General features: G+C 38.1%; 1 protein-coding gene and 2 long non-coding RNA genes across 7 annotated transcripts; 2 read left to right on the top strand and 1 right to left on the bottom strand.

Annotated features, from left to right (window-relative positions):
* Positions 1–190: 190 nt before the first annotated feature.
* Positions 191–11,209, bottom strand: LOC109099660 (tudor domain-containing protein 1-like). Of its 2 annotated transcripts, none has more exons than XM_019113192.2 (26): positions 11,053–11,209; positions 10,322–10,487; positions 10,174–10,232; positions 9,781–9,865; positions 8,912–9,026; positions 8,749–8,812; positions 8,565–8,627; positions 8,309–8,488; positions 7,981–8,124; positions 6,492–6,660; positions 6,321–6,407; positions 6,062–6,238; positions 5,511–5,618; positions 5,244–5,414; positions 4,867–5,118; positions 4,651–4,785; positions 4,451–4,558; positions 3,950–4,120; positions 3,445–3,786; positions 3,187–3,303; positions 2,932–3,048; positions 1,654–1,821; positions 1,135–1,509; positions 834–908; positions 658–695; positions 191–536 (listed from the first exon to the last, which is right to left on the bottom strand). In XM_019113192.2, the coding sequence occupies exons 2-26, from the start codon at positions 10,470–10,472 to the stop codon at positions 477–479; spliced, it is 3,531 nt and encodes a 1,176-aa protein (XP_018968737.1). In that variant the 5' UTR covers positions 10,473–10,487; positions 11,053–11,209; the 3' UTR covers positions 191–476. The 2 variants fall into 2 exon arrangements, with proteins under 2 accessions (XP_018968737.1, XP_018968734.1); XM_019113189.2 differs by having other exon boundaries at positions 8,565–8,648.
* A 1,768-nt stretch (positions 11,210–12,977) lies between these two features.
* On the top strand, positions 12,978–13,944 carry LOC122147028. The gene is made up of 3 exons (XR_006161376.1): positions 12,978–13,227; positions 13,318–13,486; positions 13,673–13,944. It is a non-coding gene; the product is annotated as an uncharacterized LOC122147028 (long non-coding RNA).
* Positions 13,945–19,468: 5,524 nt separating this feature from the next.
* On the top strand, positions 19,469–23,530 carry LOC109072815. 4 transcript variants are annotated; one of them, XR_006161374.1, is made up of 5 exons: positions 19,478–20,071; positions 20,253–20,350; positions 20,798–20,864; positions 21,737–21,947; positions 22,384–23,530. It is a non-coding gene; the product is annotated as an uncharacterized LOC109072815 (long non-coding RNA). The 4 variants fall into 4 exon arrangements; XR_006161373.1 differs by lacking the exon at positions 22,384–23,530 and having other exon boundaries at positions 19,469–20,071; positions 20,785–20,864; positions 21,737–22,370; XR_006161375.1 differs by lacking the exons at positions 21,737–21,947; positions 22,384–23,530 and adding an exon at positions 20,966–21,204 and having other exon boundaries at positions 19,469–20,071; positions 20,785–20,864.
* The last annotated feature ends 2,186 nt before the right edge of the window (positions 23,531–25,716 follow it).

A 25,716-nucleotide genomic window follows, 5' to 3' on the forward strand; every position in this document is an offset into this window, starting at 1 on the left:
TGTTTCTTTCATGGAACACATAAGATATTACCGTCTCCTTCACGTTAATAGCATCTTTCTTCAAACAATGAAAATGAAAGGGAATGGTTGACTCCAGTCACCACACTATGTGGCTAGACTGTTTCACATTAGAAAATCAGTCGAGGTGAATAAATAAAAACACATAGCTTCAAACAAACTGAAGTATTTTTAATCTGCATGAAAAGGCTCACTTGAACAGAATTAGCCTTTGATGAACAAAAACCGAATGGCAATGCAGCATAATTAACGGTTAATAGTTTTTTCACTGAAAATAAAAGCAATGAACATTGTATAATATAATATAAAATCTATTTTCTCAAGTGCTGACAAAGACAACAAACATGTTTGACACCACTGATACATTAACTCAAAAAGATGACATTTCACTGATAGAAGAAGAAAATGGTCCTGGGCAGCGGTTATTTGTTTTGAACTTGACTGAAAATCTTGAGTTACTATTTGGTTCCACCAACTTGTTTCACGAGGAGGAGAATCAATTTCTCAATATGGTCAATCTGAAAGAGGGAAAAGACTATTAAAAGAAATAAAATGAGTCATTTGTATGCGTTAACTATGCATATTGGCTTGCATTCGCTTTCCAAAAAAGTCATGACTTGTGTTTGCAGCTTTCCCAACCTTTTGTTTGAGCTCAAGACAGCAGCATGATTGAGGAACTAGAAGGGTGTGGGGGGGGGGGATCAAGCAGATAAATTAATAATAAAAAAAATATTTGACTTATTGACTGCAAATGTATTTTTTTTTAGATGCTCAATCTCTTGCTAGTTATAATTCTCAGAAACAACAATACCCACCATTGCCGTCCTTTGTGCTTGTAATTTTGTGTGGCTCAGTGCATTCCACTGAAGTCATCGTCTTGGACGTGTTTTCTGAAATCAGACATAAATGTTTGACAACTGCTCCCCTGGATATGATGACAAGGCTCCTTTTAAATAACAGCTTTGAGTTACAGCTCAGAACACCAGGTGGGACAGCACCTGTGCACCAGAATTTCATTGCTAAAGATCCTGGGCAAATTCCTGTGCAAGCCCTGTAAACGCCTACATTACTACACATCTTGCTAACATGAATTCTGCTTAATGTTTAATTCCTCACCTGGTTCCTCAAGCCTGTAGCTGGCACTTAGAGGTGGGGCTTGATCTTCAAGGTCAGGTTTCTCAACATGTGCAGATTGAGGTTGATCTGTGGCCTTGACTGAGCTGACGGTCGGTGTCTGCCTCTGATGTACATCCTTTTTTTCCTCAACAGCAGTGACAGGTGGCTTTGAGTTAGCCTTGCTCTGTCCTTTCTGCAGAGCTCCAAGAATAATGGAATTAATGTCTCTGTTAGTCTGACCAGACTGCTGGGTAAGGGTTAGCAAGTTGGAGGTCCCATCAAAGCCCTGCAGAGATGCCAGGATGCCCCCGCTCAACTGATTCGCAAAGAGTTCCAAAACTTCAGAGGGCCACACTGTAGGGAAGTTCTCTTTACCTGTGAAGAAAAAACAACAACAGGGTCACAATCATGACTCAACATAGCTAAAATAAGAAATCTAAATCTATCCTGTGACCTACAAGGGTTTTAACATTGGCAATGATTTGTGCATTTAGATTAGAGCTCAGGTGCTAGGCTTACCTGCCAGTGCACATCTGACGATCTGGAATGGATGCTGGAGAAGTTCTTTGGTGATGGGAAGGATACTGGAGACAGAGACCGTCTCCATGTTCCCATAATCGGCGTAAATTACATGTGCATGCTTGCTTGTTACCTCCAACACAACAGCTCGGTACCAATTTTTGTCACCTGAATAATCAGAGTTGAATTTGACTGCTTTAAGAAAGAACATCTAGGGCAGGGGTGTCAAACTCAATTCCTGGAGGGCCGGAGCCCTGCAGAGTTTGGATTCAACCTTAATTAAACACCTGATCCAACTAATCAAATCCTTCAGGCTTATTTGAAAACTACATGGTATGTGTGTTGGAGCAGGGTTGGAACGACCCTCCAGTCCTCCAGGAATTGAGTTTGACACCCCTGATCTAGGGGATATTTATAGCACAACCACATCACATAGCATCATATACACTTACATAAAACCACATCACATAGCAACACAACTCTCATAAAAACAACATTAAAACATTATGCATAGAATATATATTGCATTAAAAAAAAAAAAAAAAAAACATTTTAAAACAGACACTTATACAGTGGATGGGTGCACCCACTTTTAAAGCTATAGTTTAAAAGCTGTGGATTACAGGTGTGTCAGTGTGTTCAGACCTAGAACTACTTGCTTAGCTAGGAATTCAACCAATGAATCCTCACCCATTGCTTTAAATAGTTATTTTGGAATGTTTCATTACAAATACATAATACGTAATATAGTAATTCCTTTATATTTTTAACAAGTCATGAAAATGCTCATGGAAGGTTCATTCGTTTGATTAAAAACACAGTAAAACAGTTGTATTGTGAAATATTGCTATTTAAAATAAAATGTAACTTATTCCTGTGATGGCAAAGCTAAATATTTAGCAGCTATTACTCCAGTGTCCCATGATGACCCTTCAGAAATCATTCTAATATGCTGATTTAATGCTCGGGCTACATTTTTCAGAATTCTTTGACAAGTTAAAAAAAGTTAACTAACATTTATTTGAAAAATTATTGTAACAATGTAAAAGTCTTTACTGCCATTTTTATCAACTTAATTCATCCTTATTGAAATAAATTTAATTTAGCAAGAAAATCTTACTGAACCCAAACTTTTGAAAGGAACCGCAAGTTATAAAATACTGTTGCTGCTTTGAAAATACTTACCATATAGATTAATAACACTACACGTCATGTAAAGTTGATGATTCTGTCTATTTAACCTGGTAAGAGTAAGCTATAGGTGAAGGTGAAACTGACCTGAGAATTGTGCACAACAAGCTGCTCCTGGTAAAGGGTGGCACTGATTGGGGACTGGCTGTTTGCTGCAGTACTTCGCAACATCAGTCATAACAGCCTTCAGACCCTCTACATTCACTGGGGGGGACAAAGCTCAGCTGAATGTAAAGCATCATCAATCTAATGGCCATGCTATGATAGTTATGATAATATAACCATGATGATAGTCGCTCTAGCTAGACTTTATGCTTTAAATGCTATGCTATGAGTGCACACCTTGTCCAGGATTCATTATGTAAAAGAGACTAGGGCTGATCACTGCTGCCACCCTTGGTTGGAAAGTATCAGTGCAAGACAGCTCCAGTGTTTTCCAGTTCAAAGGAAAAGAGCCAACTAGATGAAAATAAACATTTAATCATACACAAGAACAACAATAAAGAAAAATGACTTGCATATTACTAGTAACAGCAATTACAAAACTGTCTTGATAAGACACGTATATAAAAGGTTTTAGCATCAGTTATGCTAACTTACTTGATGAGGTTGAACCTTCTGTGTCTTTGGCAGCTCCCTTGTTCACTTTCGAAGGCTCTTCAGCAGGTGGACTCTGATCAATGGGTTTAAGGGTGGGCAAATCCTCAATCTGACTGGTGGGTTTAGCTTGCTGCACAGGAGGCTGTTTCACCTGTCCATAAGGTTTAGCCAGGTGCTCCGAGATTAGCATAGCAGCAATGCTTTGTCCGGCGCTTTCCAGCTCCACCCCATAACCCTTCTCAGAGATGGACAGCACTCTTCCACTCAACGGCTGACCGGCACAAAGAGCCTGAAACTTATGTATTGCCTCTTTATTCCACTGACCCTCCACTGGTTCCACTCCTGCACACACATATGTACAACGCCTTTTCAATATTATATACAGAATACACACTTACATATTCAGAATACATATTTACTTTGTGTAATAAATGAGTGGAAAAGATCCTATAAAAACACATTTCAAATAATTCATAGCCAAACCCACTCCAACAGAGAAACAAACCTGCAAGCCAGCAGCGAATTGCTTGGAAAGGCAGTTTGAGCAGGCTTGGGGTGATGGCCTTTAGATGTGCTGCCTCCACCTCACAAGAGTTCCCATAGTCCACAAAATAAACCTTGGCCTTACCCTCTCCAAACACTTCTAATACCATGGCCCTGTACCAGCGGGCATCTCCTTCAAACAGGGAGCAAAAAAAAAAAAAATATTGGAAATCAAATCTGTACAATAGTTTTTGGCAAGATATACTTGAATTTAACAAGGATGCATCAGTTTGACCAAAACTGACAGTAAAGCCTTCTACAGTATTGTGTTACAAAAGATTTCCATATCAAATAAAAGCTGGACTTTTGAACTTTCTATTTATCAAAGAACCATGAAAAAAAAAATTTCACTGTTTGATTTAATACAGGAAAAAAAAAAGTGTCCTTTTTGGTTTGTTTCTGTTTACTTTTATTGTAAGTGAGTTACAGTGACCGTGGTGTTTGCTTCTGAAGGATGAGTCACCTGTGAAGAGAGCACAACACGGTTCTCCTACAGTTGGGGTAAAGGAAGCTCTCTCCAATTCACAATGCTTCATGAGCTCATAGGACAGCTCTGTCAGGATATGTGCATCTGCCAGAAATAACGACAAAATACTTAATCACAAACATAAACATAATGAGCCCCAAAAAGTAGAAAAAATTAACACTGATGGACAATCGCACCTGCTTTGCTGTAGTTATAACAGTAGAATTCATCAAGGCTCTTCAGACTACTGATTATCAGCTCCACCTTCTGGCCATCAAAGGGAAGCTCAGCACAAGTCCACTCCATTTTCTCAACAAAAGGTGGACTGAGGGCTAGAGTAAAATTAGAATATATATCAATTATCCTTTCAGAAATGGCTAAAATAAATCAATACAAAAGGTTTCTTCACTTACAAGGCATTTCAGGGAAGGAGGCTTGAGTCGGTTCATTCTTCTCTGTCTCCACACTTTCAATGGCAGCATAACCCATGTTAACCAACACCTCAGCGGCATTGGTCTGAGGGTCACTAGACTCGTCAATCATGGACACCAGAGCCCTACCATCCTTCTTACCCAGAATCTCAACCCGTATGAAGCGGTTGCAAACCAGACGTTTCACCATCAAAATGGCCTCCTCTGGCCAGGTGCCTGCTGGACACTTTATACCTAGAGCAAAATGAATGTTAATGAATTAAGAAACCTTGCTGGTAATCTCTGACTTTGTCTGCATGCATGCAAATCTGTATATGCTGATCCAATTAAAAATCAGTGAATGAATAATTGTATTGTACCTGCTAAAGAACAAGGGATTGATTGAGTTGCCAAAGCCAGCAACTCTTTGCTGATTGGTCGTAGGCGATATAACTCAACCTCCTCAGAATTTCCAAAGTCAATGTAACCAACACACACACAATCTTCCGAGGAATATGCTAGAACTTTAGCTCTATACCACTGGTTGTCCTCTGTAACACATGGAAATCACTTCAGAAGACAGAAAGAGCACTATGGAAGGAAAAAGAAATATGAAGAAAAAAAAAGTCTAAAGACACAGAACTGACCAGAGAAGAGTGAGCAGCAGACAGTTCCTGGTGCAGGTCTGAAGTTCTCACTGGCTGGAGTTTTTGAGCAGTGCTCCCGTAAACTCGCCTGCAACTGCTGGATTATATCTAAATACATGAAGATTATATCATACACTGACCCTACTGAAAATACAGCATATATTTTATAAAAAGGCAGAAAATGACAACAGATGATGCTAAAGAACTTTTCCTGAAAGTCTGGGGTCTGTTTTTTTTTTTTTTTTTTTTTTTTTTTTTTTTTAAGAAATTAACATTTATTCAAGCAAGGATGCATTAAATTGATCAAAAGTAAAATACATTTATAATGTTTTTGAAATGTTTATTAAAAAAAGTTTTTTTTTTAAATATATTGTATTACATTGACAGTTTATTGTTGTTTAATAAAATAAATGTAGCTTTTAAACGCACATATTTTTTATAACACCTAAAGACCCCAAACTTTTCAGCTGTAATTTATGTGCACTAATGTCATGTAGCAATAACGACATTGAGATGAAATTGTCTTTTAAATTGAGCTGCAGAAAACTCACTCGCATTTTCAAGCTTCTGACAGAGGATCTCTGAGGGAGACTGGAGGTGGGTGACAATAGCAGTGAAGGTGTCACCCACTCCTTGAGACAACGGCTCTGGAGGCCTGGCTTCAGAGTTCTCATTCTTTCCTCCAGACAAGCGCTTGAAGTTCTCAAAGGATGCTGTCATCAATGAATCTGATGATAGATGCAAATGGATGGAGGTGAAAAAAAACGTAAAGAATAGAGTGAAACATTTCAAGATAAAGAAGCAACTCACTGATGTCATGTTCAGTCTGTGGTTTGACAGGAACGTCCTCCTTTACGGCATAGCCCTGCTCTATCAGGAAAGTGCTCATGTATTTACCTGTGAAACAAATTTAGATTGAAAATCTTGTGTTTCACACAAAACTCTCCAAACAGCCACTGCAGTGAACCATGAATGCCCTACCAAGAGTGCTTAGAGGAACATCTACCGCAAGCAGAGCTCCATCATTCATGATATCCAACACTGTGAAAGTCAGACTCTTTCCAGCAATTAACTGCCTGACAGCAATAGTGCATTCGCCTGTCCAACTTCCTGTCAGAGGCTTAACCCCAGCAACACAGCACTGCAAAGCCTGTCAGACACAAAAAAAAAAAACATTTTTGGCAAAAGCATAACATAGTGGCATCATAAGTCATGTTACAAGATGGAGCTGTATATACACACACAGACAGTTTTCTGTCAATTTTACATATACTTTGTAGTATCTGCAAAATATTAATTATTTTACCAAAATTTTTTATTTAGTACTGACCTCACCTGAATAACATATTTCACATAAAAGACGTTTGCTTATAGTCTACAAGAGAATCTAATAAATAAAAATTACCCCGTTCAAGTTTACATATGTTTGATTTTTAATAAAACTGTATGTTTTTATGTGGATGATCCACAGCAGTTTTTTTTTTTTTTTGTGATGGTTGTTCATGGGTCCCTTGTTTGTCCTGAACTGTTAAACTGCCTGCTGTTCTTCAGAAAAATCCTTCAGGTCCCACTAATTATTATTATTATTGTTATTTTTTAATTCTTTGGTTATTTGAACTTATGGACTCATACGCAACTATTACAAAAGACTAAAATGCTCATTGATGCTCCGGAAGGAAACACGATGCATTAAGAGCATGGAGGTGAACATTTTGAATTTGAAGATCAGAGTAAATAGAACTTTATTTTGTCTTCTGGGAAACATATAAGTATCTTCTGTAGCTTCTGAAGGGCAGTACTTAATGGGAAAAAAAAGATATTTAGGCAAAATAAGAAAAATGTAAACATCTTTATTCGGTTCAAAAGTATTCACCCCCTGGCTCTTAATGCATAATTTTTTCTTCTGGAGCATCGGTGAGCGTTTGAACCTTTCGTGATAGTTGCGTATGAGTCCCTCATTTGTCCTCAATGTGAAAATATGGATCTCAAAATAGTTGGAAAGGGTTCAAATACGCAAAAGAATTTGTCAGACATGAAGGACTATTCTGAAGAACAGAGCTCAGTTTAACTGTTCAGGAAAAACAAGGTGCTCATGAACAAATCTCAAAAAAAAAAAAAAAAAAAAGCTGTGGATCATCCAGGTTACAACACAGTATTAAGAATCAAACACATGTAAACCTGTGAACTGGGTCGTTTTCATAAAATCAACTATTAATTTCTCTTGTGGACTATATGTAAACATCTTTATGTGAAATATCTTATTCAGGTTAAAAAATAACATGCATTTTGCATGGTCCCTCTTATTTTGTTAAAATAATTAACAGTGTGCAGATACAAAAAGTGTATGTAAAATTGACAACTGTATATATAGGTTTCTACACAAACACACACGTGGAACAAATAATTAATAATAATTATGTAAATTATTAAAATTAATAATAATGTATTATGGAATGGAGATATAACTCACAAATGGTGGTGCAGCATCAATGTTCTCAGAGAGAGGCCTGATGTTATCAAGTGTAACATTCTCCTCATTTCCAAAGTCGATGTAAAAGACACTAACAACTCTGCGGGTCACATCGACTGACCGAACCTCAGCTCGATACCAGTTCTAAATCAGCATGAAAGAGACCAAACTGAGCACTACAAAACTCACTCCAGTCTATGTTCTGAGATAAGTCATTCCATTGTACTGTTAAGCTGTGCACTGACACACAGATACATTAATGCCTATTTCACAAAAACAGTAATCACTGGGGTTCTGACAAATGTAACTTTAAAAAAAAGTGCCTCACCCGATCAAGAGAAAATTTTACCGCACAGAGCTCCCCAATTTCAGGCTTGTACTCAGCAGCAAATGAAGTGCTATAGGCCTTCTGGAGCTCTGTGGTGATGTTTTTCAGGGACTCCATCATCTCCACTGACTGCAGGTGAATGGAGAATTCCCCAGGGTTCCTCAGATCAATCACTGTACCCTGAAAAAACATCCTCTGTGAGGCACAATATCTGTTCATGTGTCATAAAGCAATACTGACCTATAAAGAGAAGTACCTGTATCTCAGATCCTTTAGAAACAACATTCTTGCGCAAATCACGTCGATACATTCTGTTTGGCTGTACATCAACACAGATTTCCTTTATTAAAAAAGAAAGAAAGTGATGCCTGCTTATGAAGGAATTAGTTGGAATAACTAACTATTGCAAATGTAAGTCACTATCCCAACCAATGAAATACCTTAGCTTGAAGGCCACCAAGTCCATTTCCACTTGGCATAGCTGTGGATTCTTTAGTTTTATCACTAATTGAAAAAAAAAAAGGAAGGTAAAAAAGTTTTCACATTGTGCTTCCAAACCAACACACAAATGACATAAATATAGTGAAAACATCCTGCTAGTACCTGGCAACTTCTGGGATGCTAGGTTTGCAGACATGTCGGTGAGCTTTCCAATCCTGAGTCTGACAAGCTACAGAACAGTAGCATGTTTTCTTACAACGATTGCACCTGAAGTTTCCTAAACAGGATACAAGAAAACATTACTAACAAATGGCCTACTCATTCTGCTCATCAGAACCAACAAAAACATATCTGCACCACTATCAGTGGGCAGTACTCTTTAACATGTGTCCTGCAAAAAATGATTTTCTTTCCATAACAAATATCTAAAAATTCTTGTGTTCTTAAAAAAAAAAAAATCAAAATTAAAACATTAAAGTCAAAATTTTATGATATCTAAGAGGTGTATTTGTTTTTGGACTTTATTAAAATGAGATACTGAAGAGGCTCTGGGATGTGTGATAGTATGGAGTTTAATGTTTAAAGTACCCCTATTATGCCATTTGGAACATTGCCTTTCATGCAGAGTGTAATGTAAAAAAAAAAAAAAATTTCCAACAATGCCAGTGGTTTGTTGGGGAAATAATTCAATGCATAAACAATGTGTAAATCGAGCTAAAATATGTTATTAAAATAAAGATAAAGATATGTTATTTAAAAAAAAAAAATCCAAAAGTTATACATAAAACAAGAAAAACATCTGTCAATTGGGTAAAAGAGTTTATTTTTCTTACCACATTGACAGATTTTCTGGTTTTAGGCATAGACTAAATCAAGTCATTTTCCTTCTCAAATAAACGTATCTTGATTTAACAATGTTTAGATATTTGTACTGGAAAACAATACAAAATATTGTGTAAGAAAAAAATGTTTTGCAGTGTGGCAAAATGACAAAGAAATGTTAAACACTGAAATCGAGCAAAGTAACCTACCCTGGTGACTGCAGTAATTGCACAGCTTTACCAGTGGGCCCACCATAGACCCCGCTGTCTGGGAGGGAGACAAAAAGTCTCCACACTGCAGAAAAAATGTAATACTTTAACTACTACTGAATGCTCTCTGATTTCTGGTTAAAGGGATAGTTCACCCAAATATAAAAATGCTGTCATTATTTACTCACCATCAAGTACTTTTTTTATTTTTATTTATATTTTTTTATATTTTATATTATTTATATTTTTATTTTTTGGGTGACCTATTCCTTTAAAGCCTTAAGAGGAAAATATATCAAATACATCCACATAACAATACAACCAACATCAAAGTATTAAGGCACATTAGTTTGAATTTAGGATTTTGACTTGATAAATCATATGAATACATACATTCTGACTATTTTTTGCAGAAAACACATTCTCCTTTCGAACGGCATCACCCACAGGACCTGAAGAAGTGGAAAAAGAATGATCTTGATTGTATTTTATGTTTTTTTACGACATGCATGTGTAATGCTCAAAATCATTTCACCCATACCATCTAGCATGTCACTTGCTAGCAGATTTTCTAGAGCGAGCTCGTGAAAGGTTGGTGCTGGGCCTCTAGGAGTAAGTGAACTCGGTCCAGTCGCAGGTCTCCTCAAAGGGAGATTGGGTCTCATCAGGGTCTGAGTGAAGGCTCGATTCATTCTTCGTTAGTCTTACTGGGAGGTAAAATACACTGTTAATCAGTACCATGGGATTGTGTGTGTAACTGGGATGATGCAAGGCTAGTCAATTCTGCTCCTGGAGATCTTCCTGCAGAGTTTAGCTCAAACTCTGCTGCATTACACCTGTCTGACAATTTTAAGTGAACCCAGAGGCCATAATTAGCTGGTTCACGTGTGTTTAATTAAAGCTTCAAAGCTTCATATAGGTAAGTTATATCTCAAGCAAAAGCACTGAAACATAAGGTTTAACGAACGTGGGGGCTATGTCCTGGCATTATACTTATCCTTATGTATAAATATGTCAATACAGCACGCATAAGATTCTCACAGGACTTCCCTTGATAAAACTTAAGTCACAGTCCCTGCACTAACTGTTAACTAAAAAAATCCAGTGTATTGAATATGATAATGACCGGACTGATTCTGAGAATAACCCAATTCTGGTTACACGTGGCTTGCTAGGTTAATCGACAGAGCACGCTTATTATTCACGTATACTCTTCGGTTTGTTACATTTGGTGGGTAATACTTAATACGCAATATGAATAAATACAAGTACCTTTCAACTTTGCCGTATATATAACTGCGGAGATGAAGGATGTTCCTCGCTTTGACAGGAGCAGGTCACCGCGCGGTAAAACCAAAGGCGAATGCGCATGCTCAATTGAACGACCTCTCTGAGACCTTAGGACTTCACGTGACTGAGGAGCTTTTTTCTGCTTGTCACATTATTTACTACTAGTACGTAAAAAGTCAATGCTATGAAATATATTTTGTCAGATTCTCGAAGGAATGTTTTTTTTTTTTTTTGTTATTATTTTTATTTATAAATGTTTAAAACCTAAACAGATAAGATATAGACGAGAACAATGAAAACGTTAGCCTAGTAATAGATTAAGAGATTAAAATAAAACATCTATATGGTATATTAAAATGGAATTTAAAGTAAATGTTTATGATAAAATAAGCAATTTGCATAGGCATCTCTAAAATAAAACGTAAAAAATTTAAAAGCATGGACTTAAAAACTGAAGGCTGTAAAGAGGTTTTTTTTTTTTAACTCCACGAAAAAGGTTTCTTCTCTGACAATTTGTAAATGCAATAACTGTGTAAAATAATTTTGTTTTAAATTATTGTCATAATTTTTTTCCTCTTGATATTAAGTGTTACTGAGTTACAGCAAAGCAATTTGTTCAACTACTTTCACTTTCAGCTGCTTAATCCTGTCAAAATTCAACAACTACCTCTTAAAATTTTACAAATTTCTTTATATAGGTAAACATACATTTCTTTATGTATTTATTTTAACTGAAGCCTTATTGCAAACTGATATTGCTACTGAGTTTCAGTGAGTTCTGGATGAAGCATCTGCAGATTCTTCAAGTATTTCAGTTCTGTCAGTCAACTTTTGTTTTAAGGAAAACTGTGCTGGGTTTTGTTTAACCAGAAAAAAACAGCTGTTTCACAATGTGGCAGTGGTTGCTAAACAGCCCATTTGAATGGCAGTAAATGGATGATCTCATTGGGAAGTGTTCAACCTTTGTCTTAAAGGTGTTTAGAAAGAGGTAAGATAAAGATTATTATTATTATAATATTCGATCCAATATGTACAGTACATGGCAGGAAGACTTTTATTAATTTTATTAAGGATTTGATCAAACATGATGAGCTAAGCTTTTCACTTGCAAACTATTAATTTAATGGTTAATCATGCAGTGGATAATTAATTGAACTGTTTTTGCTTTTTTCTTGCACTGAAATGATTCTCTATCCAATTCCCAGAATGAATGATACATGGATAAATCTATGTCACTAAAGTGGCAGGGAATTTCCATATCACATTAGGCAAGTAGTATACATTTTTTTAGCAACAGAAATACAGCTGTACTCTAGCTGTAATAAAGATGTCTCCTAAGAAATTACGTGTTGATTCTGTACTCATAGACCAATTGATACTGTCAGAAGTCATGCCCATTTTCCTTCATTAATTAAAAATGAAGGTGAGATTTACTCACAGTTATTGGGTAAGGTAAATATTTTTAGATGCATCAAAATATCATTGGAGTCATTTCAGAGATTTTAATTAAATTATCTGGTTGTCAAGGCACAAACTGTTTTCAAACCATTTACTGTTAAAGACCAATTTCATTAACTTGTCATGTAATTGTTTAGATTTTCACTAGATGGAGGACTCTAAATTTACAAGAAAATTCACACGTAAAGGAAATTCTGTTCTTTTCTATTGTTGACATTAATGCATGCAAATTCTTACATTCATTTGTCTCCTTCATTTCTCCAGTTGCTCTTAACTTCTCACATCGGATAGATTATTTATCTTTTGGAAACAATGTTTCTGGACACATCAATCCCCTTGATGGCATAGAAAAAATTACATTAGAGCGTAGGTGTTTTTTGTTTTGTTTTTTTTTTTTTATATATTAAGATGTTTGTCCAACATAACACAGTACAATATGCAGCCAGAGTCTATATTACATTGCTTTCAAATTGTGTAAGCAAATATTCAAATAGATTTAAATGTAGAATAAGTAGAGAATGTCTGTTTCTACATGCAATTCACTTACCAACACTTTGACTGTAAGAATCTGTTCTTTATTTTTTTTCTTTATTTTTTTCTCCAGAAAATATGCTCTTTCCGTATTTTATCACAGTTTATCACAAGCTGCACACATCAGGTGTTTCAGTGAACATGCATCATTTTTCTGTTACAGAACAGGTAGATTCTAGAGTATTTGTGCCCTGTGCATGCATGTGTAAGTGTTAGTGAAAGTGTGTGTTGCTGATGGTCATGTTGCCTCTCATACAGGAGCGGGTTTTAAGCAATAAGAAAAGCAGTCATGGTGTATCTGGGATCTTTATTAAATTAATGGTGAGGGTGAGAGAGGAGCATATGCCTCTCTGTGTTTCTTGTGAGACTGTGTGGCATCATTGGAGGAATCTTTTCGACTTCAGATAACCTTCACATGTTATACAAAGTAAATATAAAAGTAAATCAATTACAAAAGATGATTATATTATTTATGTTAGTAGTTTAATATATTATTAAACATATTATCAAGCTTATAAAATGCATTATCAGAGAGTTGTTACCAAATCATAGTCAAACATGGCGTCATAGGCTTTTCTTGTCCTGTGCTTCTTAACACTTGTCTGCTCCACAGATTGATTGGGTTTTTTGTTGACATTATCTGCTGTCGCTTTAGACTTGGAGCAGATCAATCGAAGAAGGTGAGTTACTACTAAGTCATGATGCATGATTTATTTCTAAAAATAAGACAAAGTATATCTATGAATAATGTGCTAATCTACTTGAGTTTTATGTTTTTCAGGGTTCTCCCTGATTAGGACGGCCTAGAACATTTTACATGTATTTATTTAGAAGAGACATTTATATAAAGCGAAAAAATGATAAGTCCTGGATGGTAGCCTATAAACAGATTATTTAGTTTACAACTACAATTACATATTAGGCCATTCGCGATGCTTAATGAGATTGTACTTCTTTCATCATTAAAGCTGTTAAGAACATGGTCTTACACGTTTGTCTTTTTTTTTACAAATACTTTTTATTTGTTTCAAATTTGTTCCATTTACCTACAGACTTTTAACATACTGTATAATTGTGATTATTAAAATGATTAAAATATTGTAGAAATTCATATTTAGTATATTTAGTTAATAGTTCTTGAAATACACCTCTGGTGCAACTCAGACACATCATCAGTGATGTATCCTGGGTTCATTGGGTGTTTCGGGTCTCACAACATCATACACCCTCGCCCAGGCGACCCAGCCAGGGTTGATCAGACCCTGGCTTGTGTCTGAGTAGCTTGTGATCCACGGATCGCCCCGCTTGATCCACAGCCACCTTGATGCCTTTTCGGCGGCATCTGTGATGTTCTTGATGGCTTTCCTGATGTGCAGTCCCTTTACTCCAAGCATCTTGAGGGCTCTGATGAGTGACTGCCCGACGAATCCTCTGCACCCAACCTCGATGGGATTGCATCGGGTCCTCCACCCCCTGCTTCGGCATTCGTCTGGCAGCTCCTCGTACTTGGCCCTCTTCCTCTCAAATGCCTCCTCCATCCGGTCTTCCCAGGGAACAGTCAACTCCAGCAGGACCACTTGCCTTGTTATTTCTGACACCAGGACAATGTCTGGCCTGAGCGTGGTCACTGCAATGTTTTCTGGGAATTTGAGCTGTCTCCCTAGGTCGACCTTCAGCTGCCAGTCCTTTGCTGTTGAGAGCAGCCCCCCTGATTGCTTCAGGCGCTGATGTGGCTTCTCCCCGGCTTTAACAAAGGCGATGCTCTGTCTTGCTGGTTGCTGTTGTCTACTGCAGGCGATCCCAGTACTGATGACCTCTGCAATGGTCCTCAGTACTTGGTCGTGGCGCCAACGGTAGCGCCCATCTCCCGGTGCTTTTGGGCAGCAGCTCAAGATGTGCTACAGTGAACCTCCTCTCTGGCAAAGTGGGCACAATGGTGTATCTGCCAGGCCCCAGCGGAAGAGATTGGATGGACTGGGGAGGACATCATAGACAGACTGAACCAAGAATTTGATCCGGTGTGGCTCTGACTTCCACAATTCTGTCCATAATATCTTCCGGTCTGCCACCTGCTCCCATCGGGTCCATGCCCCCTGCTGCCGCATCCCTACTGTCCTACTGCAGCGGGCTTCTTCCACCACAGCTCGAACCTCATCTTGGATCAGCTGTCGCCTTTCCTTTCCCTGGACCTTATTAAAGCGAGGTCTTGGATTGCTCCCGAGTCCTGCCCGTCCAGAGGCCACTGCCCCCACCAGCTCACTGTGTCACAGTCGTGACTCAGCCTGGTCTACTGCCTCTTGTGCCTTCCACTTCCTGCCAGTTTTGACCTCTATGCCTGCCAAAGAGACCTTGCTGTCACTGGAGTCTCTGTACAGTAGCACCTCTCTTGATCGGGTTACCATAAACTCTTCCTTCAGACTGCTGAAGGGCAGTTTTAGCTTGTTCTTCCTCCCGTACAAGGCGATATCACTGAGGCTTCGTGGTAGGCCTAACCACTTCCGCAAGGAACAGCTGACTTTCCTCTCGAAGCATTCAACGGTGGTTATTGGCACGTCATAGACAAGAAGTGGCCAAAGCAGTCGGGGCAGGATGCCATGCTGGTAGAATATACAAATGATATAATTAAAATATAATTAAAATAATTTAGTGTGTATATAAGATAAGTGGCTTTTTTGGAATGGTAAAACAAATCTATAAGTATATAATGTGTATACAAATTTAACACGGCTTTCATCTTTATATACAATCTACTGTATGTAAAAAGTATATGAAGGATAGTTTTCAGCTTCTGATGTTGTTTGGTTATTTTTTATTTTTTTTTGCCTTTGTTTTATCTCTTGTTTTAGCTTAGTTTTAATTCATATTGATTAACTGTGAAAAACCATGCAATTAATTGTGATTAAATATGTTAATCAACTGATTATAAATTGAAACCAACCTTTTAAAGATTCCATAATCCTCAATTTGACTGCAAAATTAATTAAAAACTTAAATTGATAAATATTATATGCTGTACATCTCTCCAGCTTACCTGTATACATAAGACCGTGATCTTCTGCCAGCAACATCAGGCCAATCTGCTGCTGTCCAGAATCAGGTGGTTTGTCTTCGTCTGGCATCTCAGCTGAGACCTGTCCACTATGGGAGACCCTACCAGTAGTTGTGAAGTACCAGTGGCGTAGCTCTCAGCATCACTGATGCACACAAGCCCTCACAGCACGTCAAGCTGCAAACCGTGTGAGGGACCCTAACCTACTCTAACCCAACTGTTAAAACCAACTGCAAATCAACTAACCACTCATAACTAACAACCACGCATAACACATAACCAACAACCACATAGCCATGCATGAAAAACACTCGGAGGAGGCCAGCAACTGCAAAACAACATCCTAACAACTGCACAGAGAACCTTGGCAAAACCATGTGAACACATAGAAAACCACTCAAAACATCCTGACAACCATGTAGCAAAGCGTGAAAAACCAGAACATGTGCTGAAAATTTACTCTACAGAATATAAACTTACAAATGAAACTTACTCTACAAAAAAAAAGCTTACTCTACAAATAAAACTTACTCTACAAACTATAAACTTACTCTATAATTATATACAATATATACAGTATTTGAACCTATGCTCCATGTGACCCTGTGATGACTCAGTGTCTGGGCTTCTTTCTTCTGGGCTCCTCAGGCAGGGGCTCTTCGCTGATGTCCACGTGAATTTGAGGGGCGAAGCTTCTGTTGTTTGTGGAGAAGCTTTCAGTGATCAGGATGCGTCCATCAGGCTGTTCTGTCTCTACCAGTGAGGGGCAGTTGAGTGTCTTCCACAGACGCTGCTTAATCTTCAGTCCCAGCTCAAGGCTGTAGGGACGGCGTCGACCACGGCGTGTCTTCATCAAGGGCTCAGCCATAGAGTGGTAAATGTCCTGGTAGCCCTGGATGCTGCAGCCGTGAATGGAGACAGACTCTTCCTGCTGACACAGAGGTGTCACTGAAGAGACTGATGCTGCTGGACGGATGTCAGGAAGGACAGCAGCATTCTTTAGGTAGCGCTCTTCCAGACCTCTGGGTCTTCGAGCTTTCACAGAGATGCAGCTGTAAGAGTGGTCCAACCTGATTACAGCTGCCAACTGTGAAAGATCACTTGGAGTTCGAATGGAAGAGATGCCCTCCACTACAAAGCCCCTCAGGTGTGTGGGACGAGCCCTGGTTCTTCTTGTGCGACGCTGCTCCATGCTAATGAATCGAGAAAAACTTCACAAACTCGACAAATTACTGAGACTCACCAAACTGTAGAGTTGTGAAGAGCTTGTAGCAGAGCTTGATCAGGATTCAAGGCTTCAGGAACAGTTGTGTTGATTTTCAAATATCAACTCAAGCTGCTGTACTGACATAGAATGTTGAGATTCATTTGAATGTAAACAACACTTGATGTCATCAATAAGTCAATTAGAGCAGCATGAGCTCTATGTTACATGTACTATGCTTCTCTATTACCATTATCATCCTTATTTACAGTTTTATATACATATTCCTCATCTGTTTATGTATATAGTGCCATCTGTTAAGGCCAGAATCACTATAGGAGCTGCTCTGTGTTAGTGGTTCATGAATGAATCTGTGTGCTGAATGAATCTTTTATGTGATTGTGAACAAATCATTCTTGCATTGAATCATATCTTCAGTTCACTGAAGTTTCTTCCTTTTGAAGTGCACAGCTGCTGTTGTGATGGCTTTTCTTGCCTCCACAGACCGACTATAGCAGAAGCCGGTAGCACTCAAGAGTGGTCTGTGAAGGACCATTTCATTGGTTGTGAATTCAGTGAACAAATCTGTTTGGAGACTGAATGAATCATATTTGTGAATGAATATACTATGCACGTATTGTTGTTCACATTAGTATTTGTTTATTATCCTTGTTAAATGGCCAGTAGCTGACCAAATAAAGCAAAAAGAACAGATCTGTCCATATTATGTAATTAATTGTGTTTTTAACATGTCCTGATTTTGTAATTACAGACACCAATGACAAACAGAAAATTGAGGTTGTGAACAACTTGAAGAAACTATTTTTTTAAAACAATAAACATGGAGAGGCTGAAAAGAAGTTTAGCAAGATTGATATTGATTTATATTTATATGGCAATATTTATATAGTGATTTTTAATCATTAATGCCATTTGACTGCTGCACATAGTTTTTATTTTTCTCTCATCATAAAATAAATGAATAAACAGTCTTTATATATTTATTTTAAGGTGTGCATGTATATTCTTGACTCTTGAAAACAACAAAAATAGTTTGTGTTGTTTTCAATTTGTTTTCAGTAGTTTGTGTTGGTCCTGATGAAAGTAACAGCTGCATGAACTGCTACGTTCCTCCAGTGGACTTCTGAAGAAGGAAGAAAAGAATAAGGAGGATCTTGTGGAATGATTTGATAGACACTGAGGTGAGAAGAAAGAGGATAGAGACAATTACGAGTAATTCACAGAACCTTTCAAAAAGTAATTTTGTCAACTGTTGTAAATGATCAACTATTATTGTTGTTCCAAACAGCACTTAAATTACTCTGAAAACAATTTTGGCCTGCATGGAAGAAAATTAAAAAGCCAGGGAAACTAGCTAAAGCAGAGCAGGACGTGAAGAGAAAGAAAGCCGGCTTCCTCTCTGTAATGTAATGTATCCTGTGATGGACTGGCTCTGTGTCCAGGGTCTTTGCTTGCTTATGGCCTGAAACACTGGGATCGTCTCCAGAATCCCTGCAACTCACATAGCACAAGCAGTTTGGAAAATGTAGTGTTTAATGTTTATTTGTTTGTCTGCAAGTTTACACATATTTAATGTATGGATCCACTAATTTTAACAACCCAAAATAATTAGGGCTGCAACTTAGTTCTGTGTTTTTCAAGGTTTTCCCTGATTAGGACCGGCTGGAACATTTACGTGTGTTCATTTAGCAGAGGATTTTATCTCCGGTGACAAATGAAAAGCATAAATCATTCCTGGACAGTAGTCTAACACAGAATATTTTGTATACACCCAACTGTGCAATGCCTCATGTGATTCAAGCTTCAAGCAGTAGGTTAATGAATAAGTATGTCTGAAACCTTAGTATTCATAAAGAGTAGGCGAAAAATCCCCAGATGGCCTACTGCAGGGGTGTCAAACTCCTGGAGGGCCGGAGCCCTGCGGTGTTTAGATTTAACTCTAATTAAACACACCTGATGCAACTAATTAAGTCCTTCAGGCTTATCTGAAAACTACATGGTACTGTATGTGTGCTGGAACAGAGCTGAAACAAAACTCTGCAGGGCTCCGGCCCTCCAGGAATTGAGTTTGACACCCACAGTGACACAGTGTAATGTTGTTGTTTTTTTGTTTTTGTTTTTTTTGTTTCATGTTCATTGTTTTCATGTCTTTTATTTTGTTTTTTCATATGGTTCCTGTAATGTGTTTCCCTTGTCATCATGTGATCCTGCTATTGGTTGTCTCGTTCGTGTGTGTAAGGTCTCCTTAAGAACAACCTATACCTAGGAAATAGAATTACACCAAGGAAACATAAAGCTTGTTCGACTTATGTTTCCCTGGTGCTCATGTTCTCGATGTTTCTGCGCATATATCCTTAAAATGTTTTTGAGGATATTATATCAGATTAAAAACCGACTGATAATTATTTGGTTGTCAAAGCACAAACCATTTACTTTTAAAGACAAATTTTATTAACTCGTCATGTAATTCAGATATTCACTAGATGGAGGACTTTAAATTTGCAAAATAAATAAATAAATAAATTGTAAATATAATTTTAGAGTTCACATTTAACGGAAATTCTGTTCTTTTCTATTGTTGACATTAATGCATGCAAATTCTTACATTCATTTGTCTTTCTCATTTCTCCAGTTGCTCTTAACTTCTCACATCGGACAGATTATTTATCTTTTGGAAACAATGTTCCTGGACACATCAATCCCCTTAATGGCACAGAAAAAATTACATTAGAGCGTAGGTATTTTTTTGTTATATATTTCAATGTTTGTCCAACATAACCCACAGCACAATATGCAGTCAGAGTCTATATTAGATTACTTTCAAAAAAATAAACCAAAAATTAAAATAAACCGAAAATTACAATAATTATAACATTCATAACATGCAATACACTTACCAACACTTTTTTTTTTTTTCAGAAAAAATGCTGTTTCAGTATTTTATCACAGCTGCGCCCACCAAGCTGCACACATCAGGTGTTTCAGTGTACATGCATCAGTTTTCTGTTACAGAACAGGTAGATTCTAGAGTATTTGTGCCCTGTGCATGCATTTGTAAGTGTGTGTGAATGTGTGTGTTGCTGATGGTCATGTTGCCTGTCATATAAGAGTGGGTTGTAAGCAATAAGAAAAGCAGTCATGGTGTATCTGGGATCTTTATTAAATTAATGGTGAGGGTGAGAGAGGAGCATATGCCTCTCTCTGTGTTTCTTGTGAGACTGTGTGGCATCATTGGAGGAATCTTTTTAAGTTCAGATAACCTTCACATGTTATACAAAGTAAATATAAAAGTAAATCAATTACAGTAGATGATTATATTGTTTATGGTAGTCATTTAAAATATTATTAAACATAATATCAAGCTTATAAAATGCATTTTCAGAGTGTTGTTACCAAATCATAGTCAAACATGGCTTCATAGGCTTTTCTTGTCCTGTGCTTCTCAACACAGGTCTGCTCTACAGATTGATTGGGTATTTTGTTGACATTATCTACTGTCGCTTTAGACTTGGAGCAGATCAATCCAAGGAGGTGAGTCAATACTAAGTCATGATGCATGATTTACTTTTGAAAATAAGACAAAGTATATCTATGAATAATGTGCTAATCTACCTGAGTTTTTTGTTTTTCAGGGTTCTCCCTGATTAGGACCGACTGGAACATTTTAGAAGTATTTATTTAGCAGAGACATTTATACAAAGCAACAAATAAGAAGCATAAATAAGTCCTGGATGATAGCCTATAAACAGATTATTTAGTTTACAACTACAATTACATATTACGCCATTCGCGATGCTTAATGGGATTGTAGTTCTTTCCATCATTAAAGCTGTTAAGAACTTGGTCTTATGCGTTTGTCTTTTTTTTACAAATACTTTTTATTTGTTTCAAATTTGTTTGATTGATTCACCTACAGACTTTTTTTAACATACTGTATAATTGTGATTATTAAAATGATTAAAATATTGTAGAAATTAATATTTAGTGTATTTAGTTAATATACAAATGATATAATTAAAATATAATTAGATAATTTAGTGTGTATATAAGATAAGTGTCTTTTTTGGCATGGTAACACAAATCTATAAGTATATAATGTGTATACAAATTTAACACGGCTTTCATCTTAAAAAACAAACTACATTAAAAAAAAATAATAAGAATAATATTCATAAGCTTCTGATGTTGTTTAGTTTTTATGCTTTGATTGTTTTATCTCTGTTTTAGCTTAGTTTTAATTCATGTTAACTCTGAAAAACCATGCAATTAATTGTGATTAAATATGTTAATCAACTGATTATAAATTGAAACCAAGAATTTAAAGATTCCATAATCCTCAATTTGACTGCAAAATGAATTAAAGACTTAAATTGATAATTATGATATGCTGTACATCTCTCCAGCTTACCTGTATACATAAGACCGTGATCTTCTGCCAGCAACATCAGGCCAATCTGCTGCTGTCCAGAATCAGGTGGTTTGTCTTCGTCTGGCATCTCAGCTGAGACCTGTCCACTATGGGAGACCCTACCAGTAGTTGTGAAGTACCAGTGGCGTAGCTCTCAGCATCACTGATGCACACAAGCCCTCACAGCACGTCAAGCTGCAAACCGTGTGAGGGACCCTAACCTACTCTAACCCAACTGTTAAAACCAACTGCAAATCAACTAACCACTCATAACTAACAACCACGTAGCAATGCATGAAAAACACTCGGAGGAGGCCAGCAACTGCAAAACATCATCCTAACAACTGCACAGAGAACCTTGGCAAAACCGTATGAACGCATAGAAAACCACTCAAAACATCCTGACAACCATGTAGCAAAGTGTGAAAAACCAGATCATGTGCTAAAAAATTGACTCTACAGATAATAAACTTACAAATAAAACTTACTCTACAAAAAAAAGCCTACTCAACAAATAAAACTTACTCTACAAACTATAAACTTACTCTATAATTATATACAATATATACAGTATTTGAACCTATGCTCCATGTGACCCTGTGATGACTCAGTGTCTGGGCTTCTTTCTTCTGGGCTCCTCAGGCAGGGGCTCTTCGCTGATGTCCACGTGAATTTGAGGGGCGAAGCTTCTGTTGTTTGTGGAGGAGCTTTCAGTGATCAGGATGCGTCCACCAGGCTGTTCTGTCTCTACCAGTGAGGGGCAGTTGAGTGTCTTCCACAGACGCTGCTTAATCTTCAGTCCCAGCTCAAGGCTGTAGGGACGGCGTCGACCACGGCGTGTCTTCATCAAGGGCTCAGCCACAGAGTGGTAAATGTCCTGGTAGCCCTGGATGCTGCAGCCGTGAATGGAGACAGACTCTTCCTGCTGACACAGAGCTGTCACTGAAGAGACTGATGCTGCTGGACGGATGTCAGGAAGGACAGCAGCATTCTTTAGGTAGCGCTCTTCCAGACCTCTGGGTCTTCGAGCTTTCGCAGAGATGCAGCTGTAAGAGTGGTCCAACCTGATTACAGCTGCCAACTGTGAAAGATCACTTGGAGTTCGAATGGAAGAGATGCCCTCCACTACAAAGCCCCTCAGGTGTGTGGGACGAGCCCTGGTTCTTCTTGTGCGACGCTGCTCCATGATAATGAATCGAGAAAAACTTCACAAACTCAACAAATTACTGAGACTCACCAAATTGTAGAGTTGTGAAGAGCTTGTAGCAGAGCTTGATCAGGATTTAAGGCTTCAGGAACAGTTGTGTTGATTTTCAAATATCAACTCAAGCTGCTGTACTGACATAGAATGTTGAGATTCATTTGAACGTAAACAACACTTGATGTCATCATTAAGTCAATTAGAGCAGCATGAGCTCTATGTTACATGTACTATGCTTCTCTATTACCATTATCATCCTCATTTACAGTTTTATATACATATTCCTCATCTGTTTATGTATATAGTGCTGTTTGTTAAGGCCAGAATCACTATAGGAGCTGCTCTGTGTTAGTGGTTCATGAATGAATCTGTGTGCTGAATGAATCTTTTATGTGAACAAATCATTCTTGCATTGAATAATATCTTCAGTTCACTGAAGTTTCTTCCTTTTGAAGTGCACAGCTGTTACAGTCCTGGCGCCATGGGCAGGCACTGGGGGGCCTGGCCCGCCCTGGACGAGCCTGCGGTCTCCCTTCACCTGTTCACCAGCTCCATGTCCCACACATTTTTTTTTTTATCATTAGGCTACTGTTATCAAAAGTTATTGTTTTGTATATATATAATTCCTGAATAAAAATAAAAATGTGTTTGGTGTGATTTAAACAAATATATATTTTAAACTTATTTGATTGGTTTGTCGATAGTGAGCGCGGAAATGTTTGGTTGTTTGCTAAGCATAGTGCCACCGCTTAACGTTAGTTGTAATTTAAAAAAAAAAAATGCTGAGCGATCTCGTGTGGCAGTGCTATGGATATACGGCGTTTCTTTAATCTAAAACCACCAAAATTCGCAGGAGAGTGCAGCAGCGATTTAACTTTAGGCGAAAGCCCTGGGTGTCGCAGTTCGCAAGACGATGATTCAACTACTGACAGTGCAGAGGCCAGCCATTCCAGTTGCCAAAGCCTCAAGCAAGGGTCATCACAGATGTCAGCACCAGGGGATCTCGGAGTTGAGAATCCCAACCAAGCAATCTTAAAAAACTCACCTGCACGTGTTTTCTCAAGCGAAAAAAGATCATTCAACAGCTCCTGGTATAGAAGCAGAGACTGGCTGGAATACTCTATTCATGCAGAATATTTCGAGCGCCCTCCTCTGACACAGACACCACATTTACGATTATTGGATTTAGCGACTGGAAGCATGCAGTGGAAACTGGGAAAGGACTTAACAAACATTCAGCGTCAAAAGAACACCAGACCTGTGAAGCTATGTGGAGAGACGGATTCAGACCGGTAAAGAAATCACAACGTTAATCAATGCAGAACATTTGGAAGGCAACAGATACTACTTGTCATCAGTAATTGATGTTGTCGAGTTCCTTGCAGTGAACCAGCTACCTTTTAAAGGTGACGCTTTTGATTGTATGGCTGAAGATGGATGCGGATTATTTTTGTCCTTATTTGAATATACTTTGAGGAAAGATGCTGTGTTGGCCAAGATAGCGCAGACTATCCCACACAATGCTAGGTATATTAGCCATGACATTCAAAACAGTTTGATAGAGATTATGAGTACTTTGGTCACGGAGCACATAGTGAAAGAGGTTGGCGAGTCATTTTATACAATAAAAGTGGATGGAACTCGAGACCCGACAGGAAGAGAGAATATTTCGATAGTTGTGCGTTTTGTGAATGAACTGAATGAGCCAACTGAACGTCTTCTGACAATTTCCACCGCTGACCAGGGAGACACAGAAACACTGACTGACACGATCATTGAAGAATTAACAAAAGCAGGACTGAATTCTGGGAAAATCATCAGTCAGGTGTATGACGGCGCCTCCCTGATGTCAGGTAAACATGGAGGGGTGAAAAACATCTTCAACAAAAAATTGCACCGAGATAAACCCTATGTCCACTGTTTCAACCACCAATTACATTTGGTGGGCACCCATGCTTTGGCAGCAGAGCAGGCCTTGGTGGACTTTTTCGCTATGTGTAACATGCTCTACAGATTCTGCAGAAAGCCTACCGTTGTCATTCTCTACAAAGGAGAGACACTGAAGCACCTCCTAGACCAACGCTGGACTGGTCATTTTGGCACAGTCTCCATTATTCTGAGATCATTTGATGACCTATCCACACTGCTCCGAGAAATCAACAGCAGCCCAGTCTATGGAGCAGATGTGAGAGTTGAAGCAGCAGGTTTACTATGGGCCATGTCTGCACAAAATCTTATCATATCTCGACCCCCCCCTAATCTGATGCTACAGGCAGAAGACATGGATCTGTTAACAGGTGTGCAACTTGTAAATTCAGCATGAACGTTTATTGAAAATCTCCGTTCTGAAACGGAATTTGTGACACTCTTGAAGCATTGCAAGGATGCAACAATAGAGCCTGTGCCAAATAAGAGATGACGCACACTAAACACATCCTTCGCTATGTATGCAGTTGAGGAAAGAATTATATATGAAGATCTCAGCGACAAAACAGAGCTACGCAGGATGTATTTCAGTTGTATCGATGCAGTTTGTGGGGAAATGAAGGAACGCTTTGGGGAATGCGATTGTGTGCTGATGAATGCGCTCAGATCTCTGGACCCAGAGGATTCTACTTTCTTGTATGTGTCCAAAGTGAAACCTTTACTGGACCTTACTAATACACCCATTGTGGAATCTGAATACACAGTGCCTCACCAATTCCTAAGCATGCAAATGAAGGATTCATTTCCAGCCGACGGGGGTAAATGGACAATGAAAAAAGTTCTACAAC

This window comes from Cyprinus carpio, chromosome A12 (assembly GCF_018340385.1).
Source record: "Cyprinus carpio isolate SPL01 chromosome A12, ASM1834038v1, whole genome shotgun sequence".
NCBI classification, from domain to species: Eukaryota; Metazoa; Chordata; class Actinopteri; order Cypriniformes; family Cyprinidae; genus Cyprinus; species Cyprinus carpio.

What these genes read in the sequence shown, in the direction of transcription:
- LOC109099660 (XM_019113189.2), bottom strand. Translation starts at nt 10,472, where the DNA reads ATGAATCGAGCCTTCACTCAGACCCTGATGAGACCCAATCTCCCTTTG. An exon ending in CTAAAGGATCTGAGATACAG is followed by an intron (nt 8,489 to 8,564) that starts GTACTTCTCTTT and finishes ATGTTTTTTCAG; the next exon opens with GGTACAGTGATTGATCTGAG. An exon ending in GTCTTGAGCTCAAACAAAAG is followed by an intron (nt 537 to 657) that starts GTTGGGAAAGCT and finishes TCCCTCTTTCAG; the next exon opens with ATTGACCATATTGAGAAATT.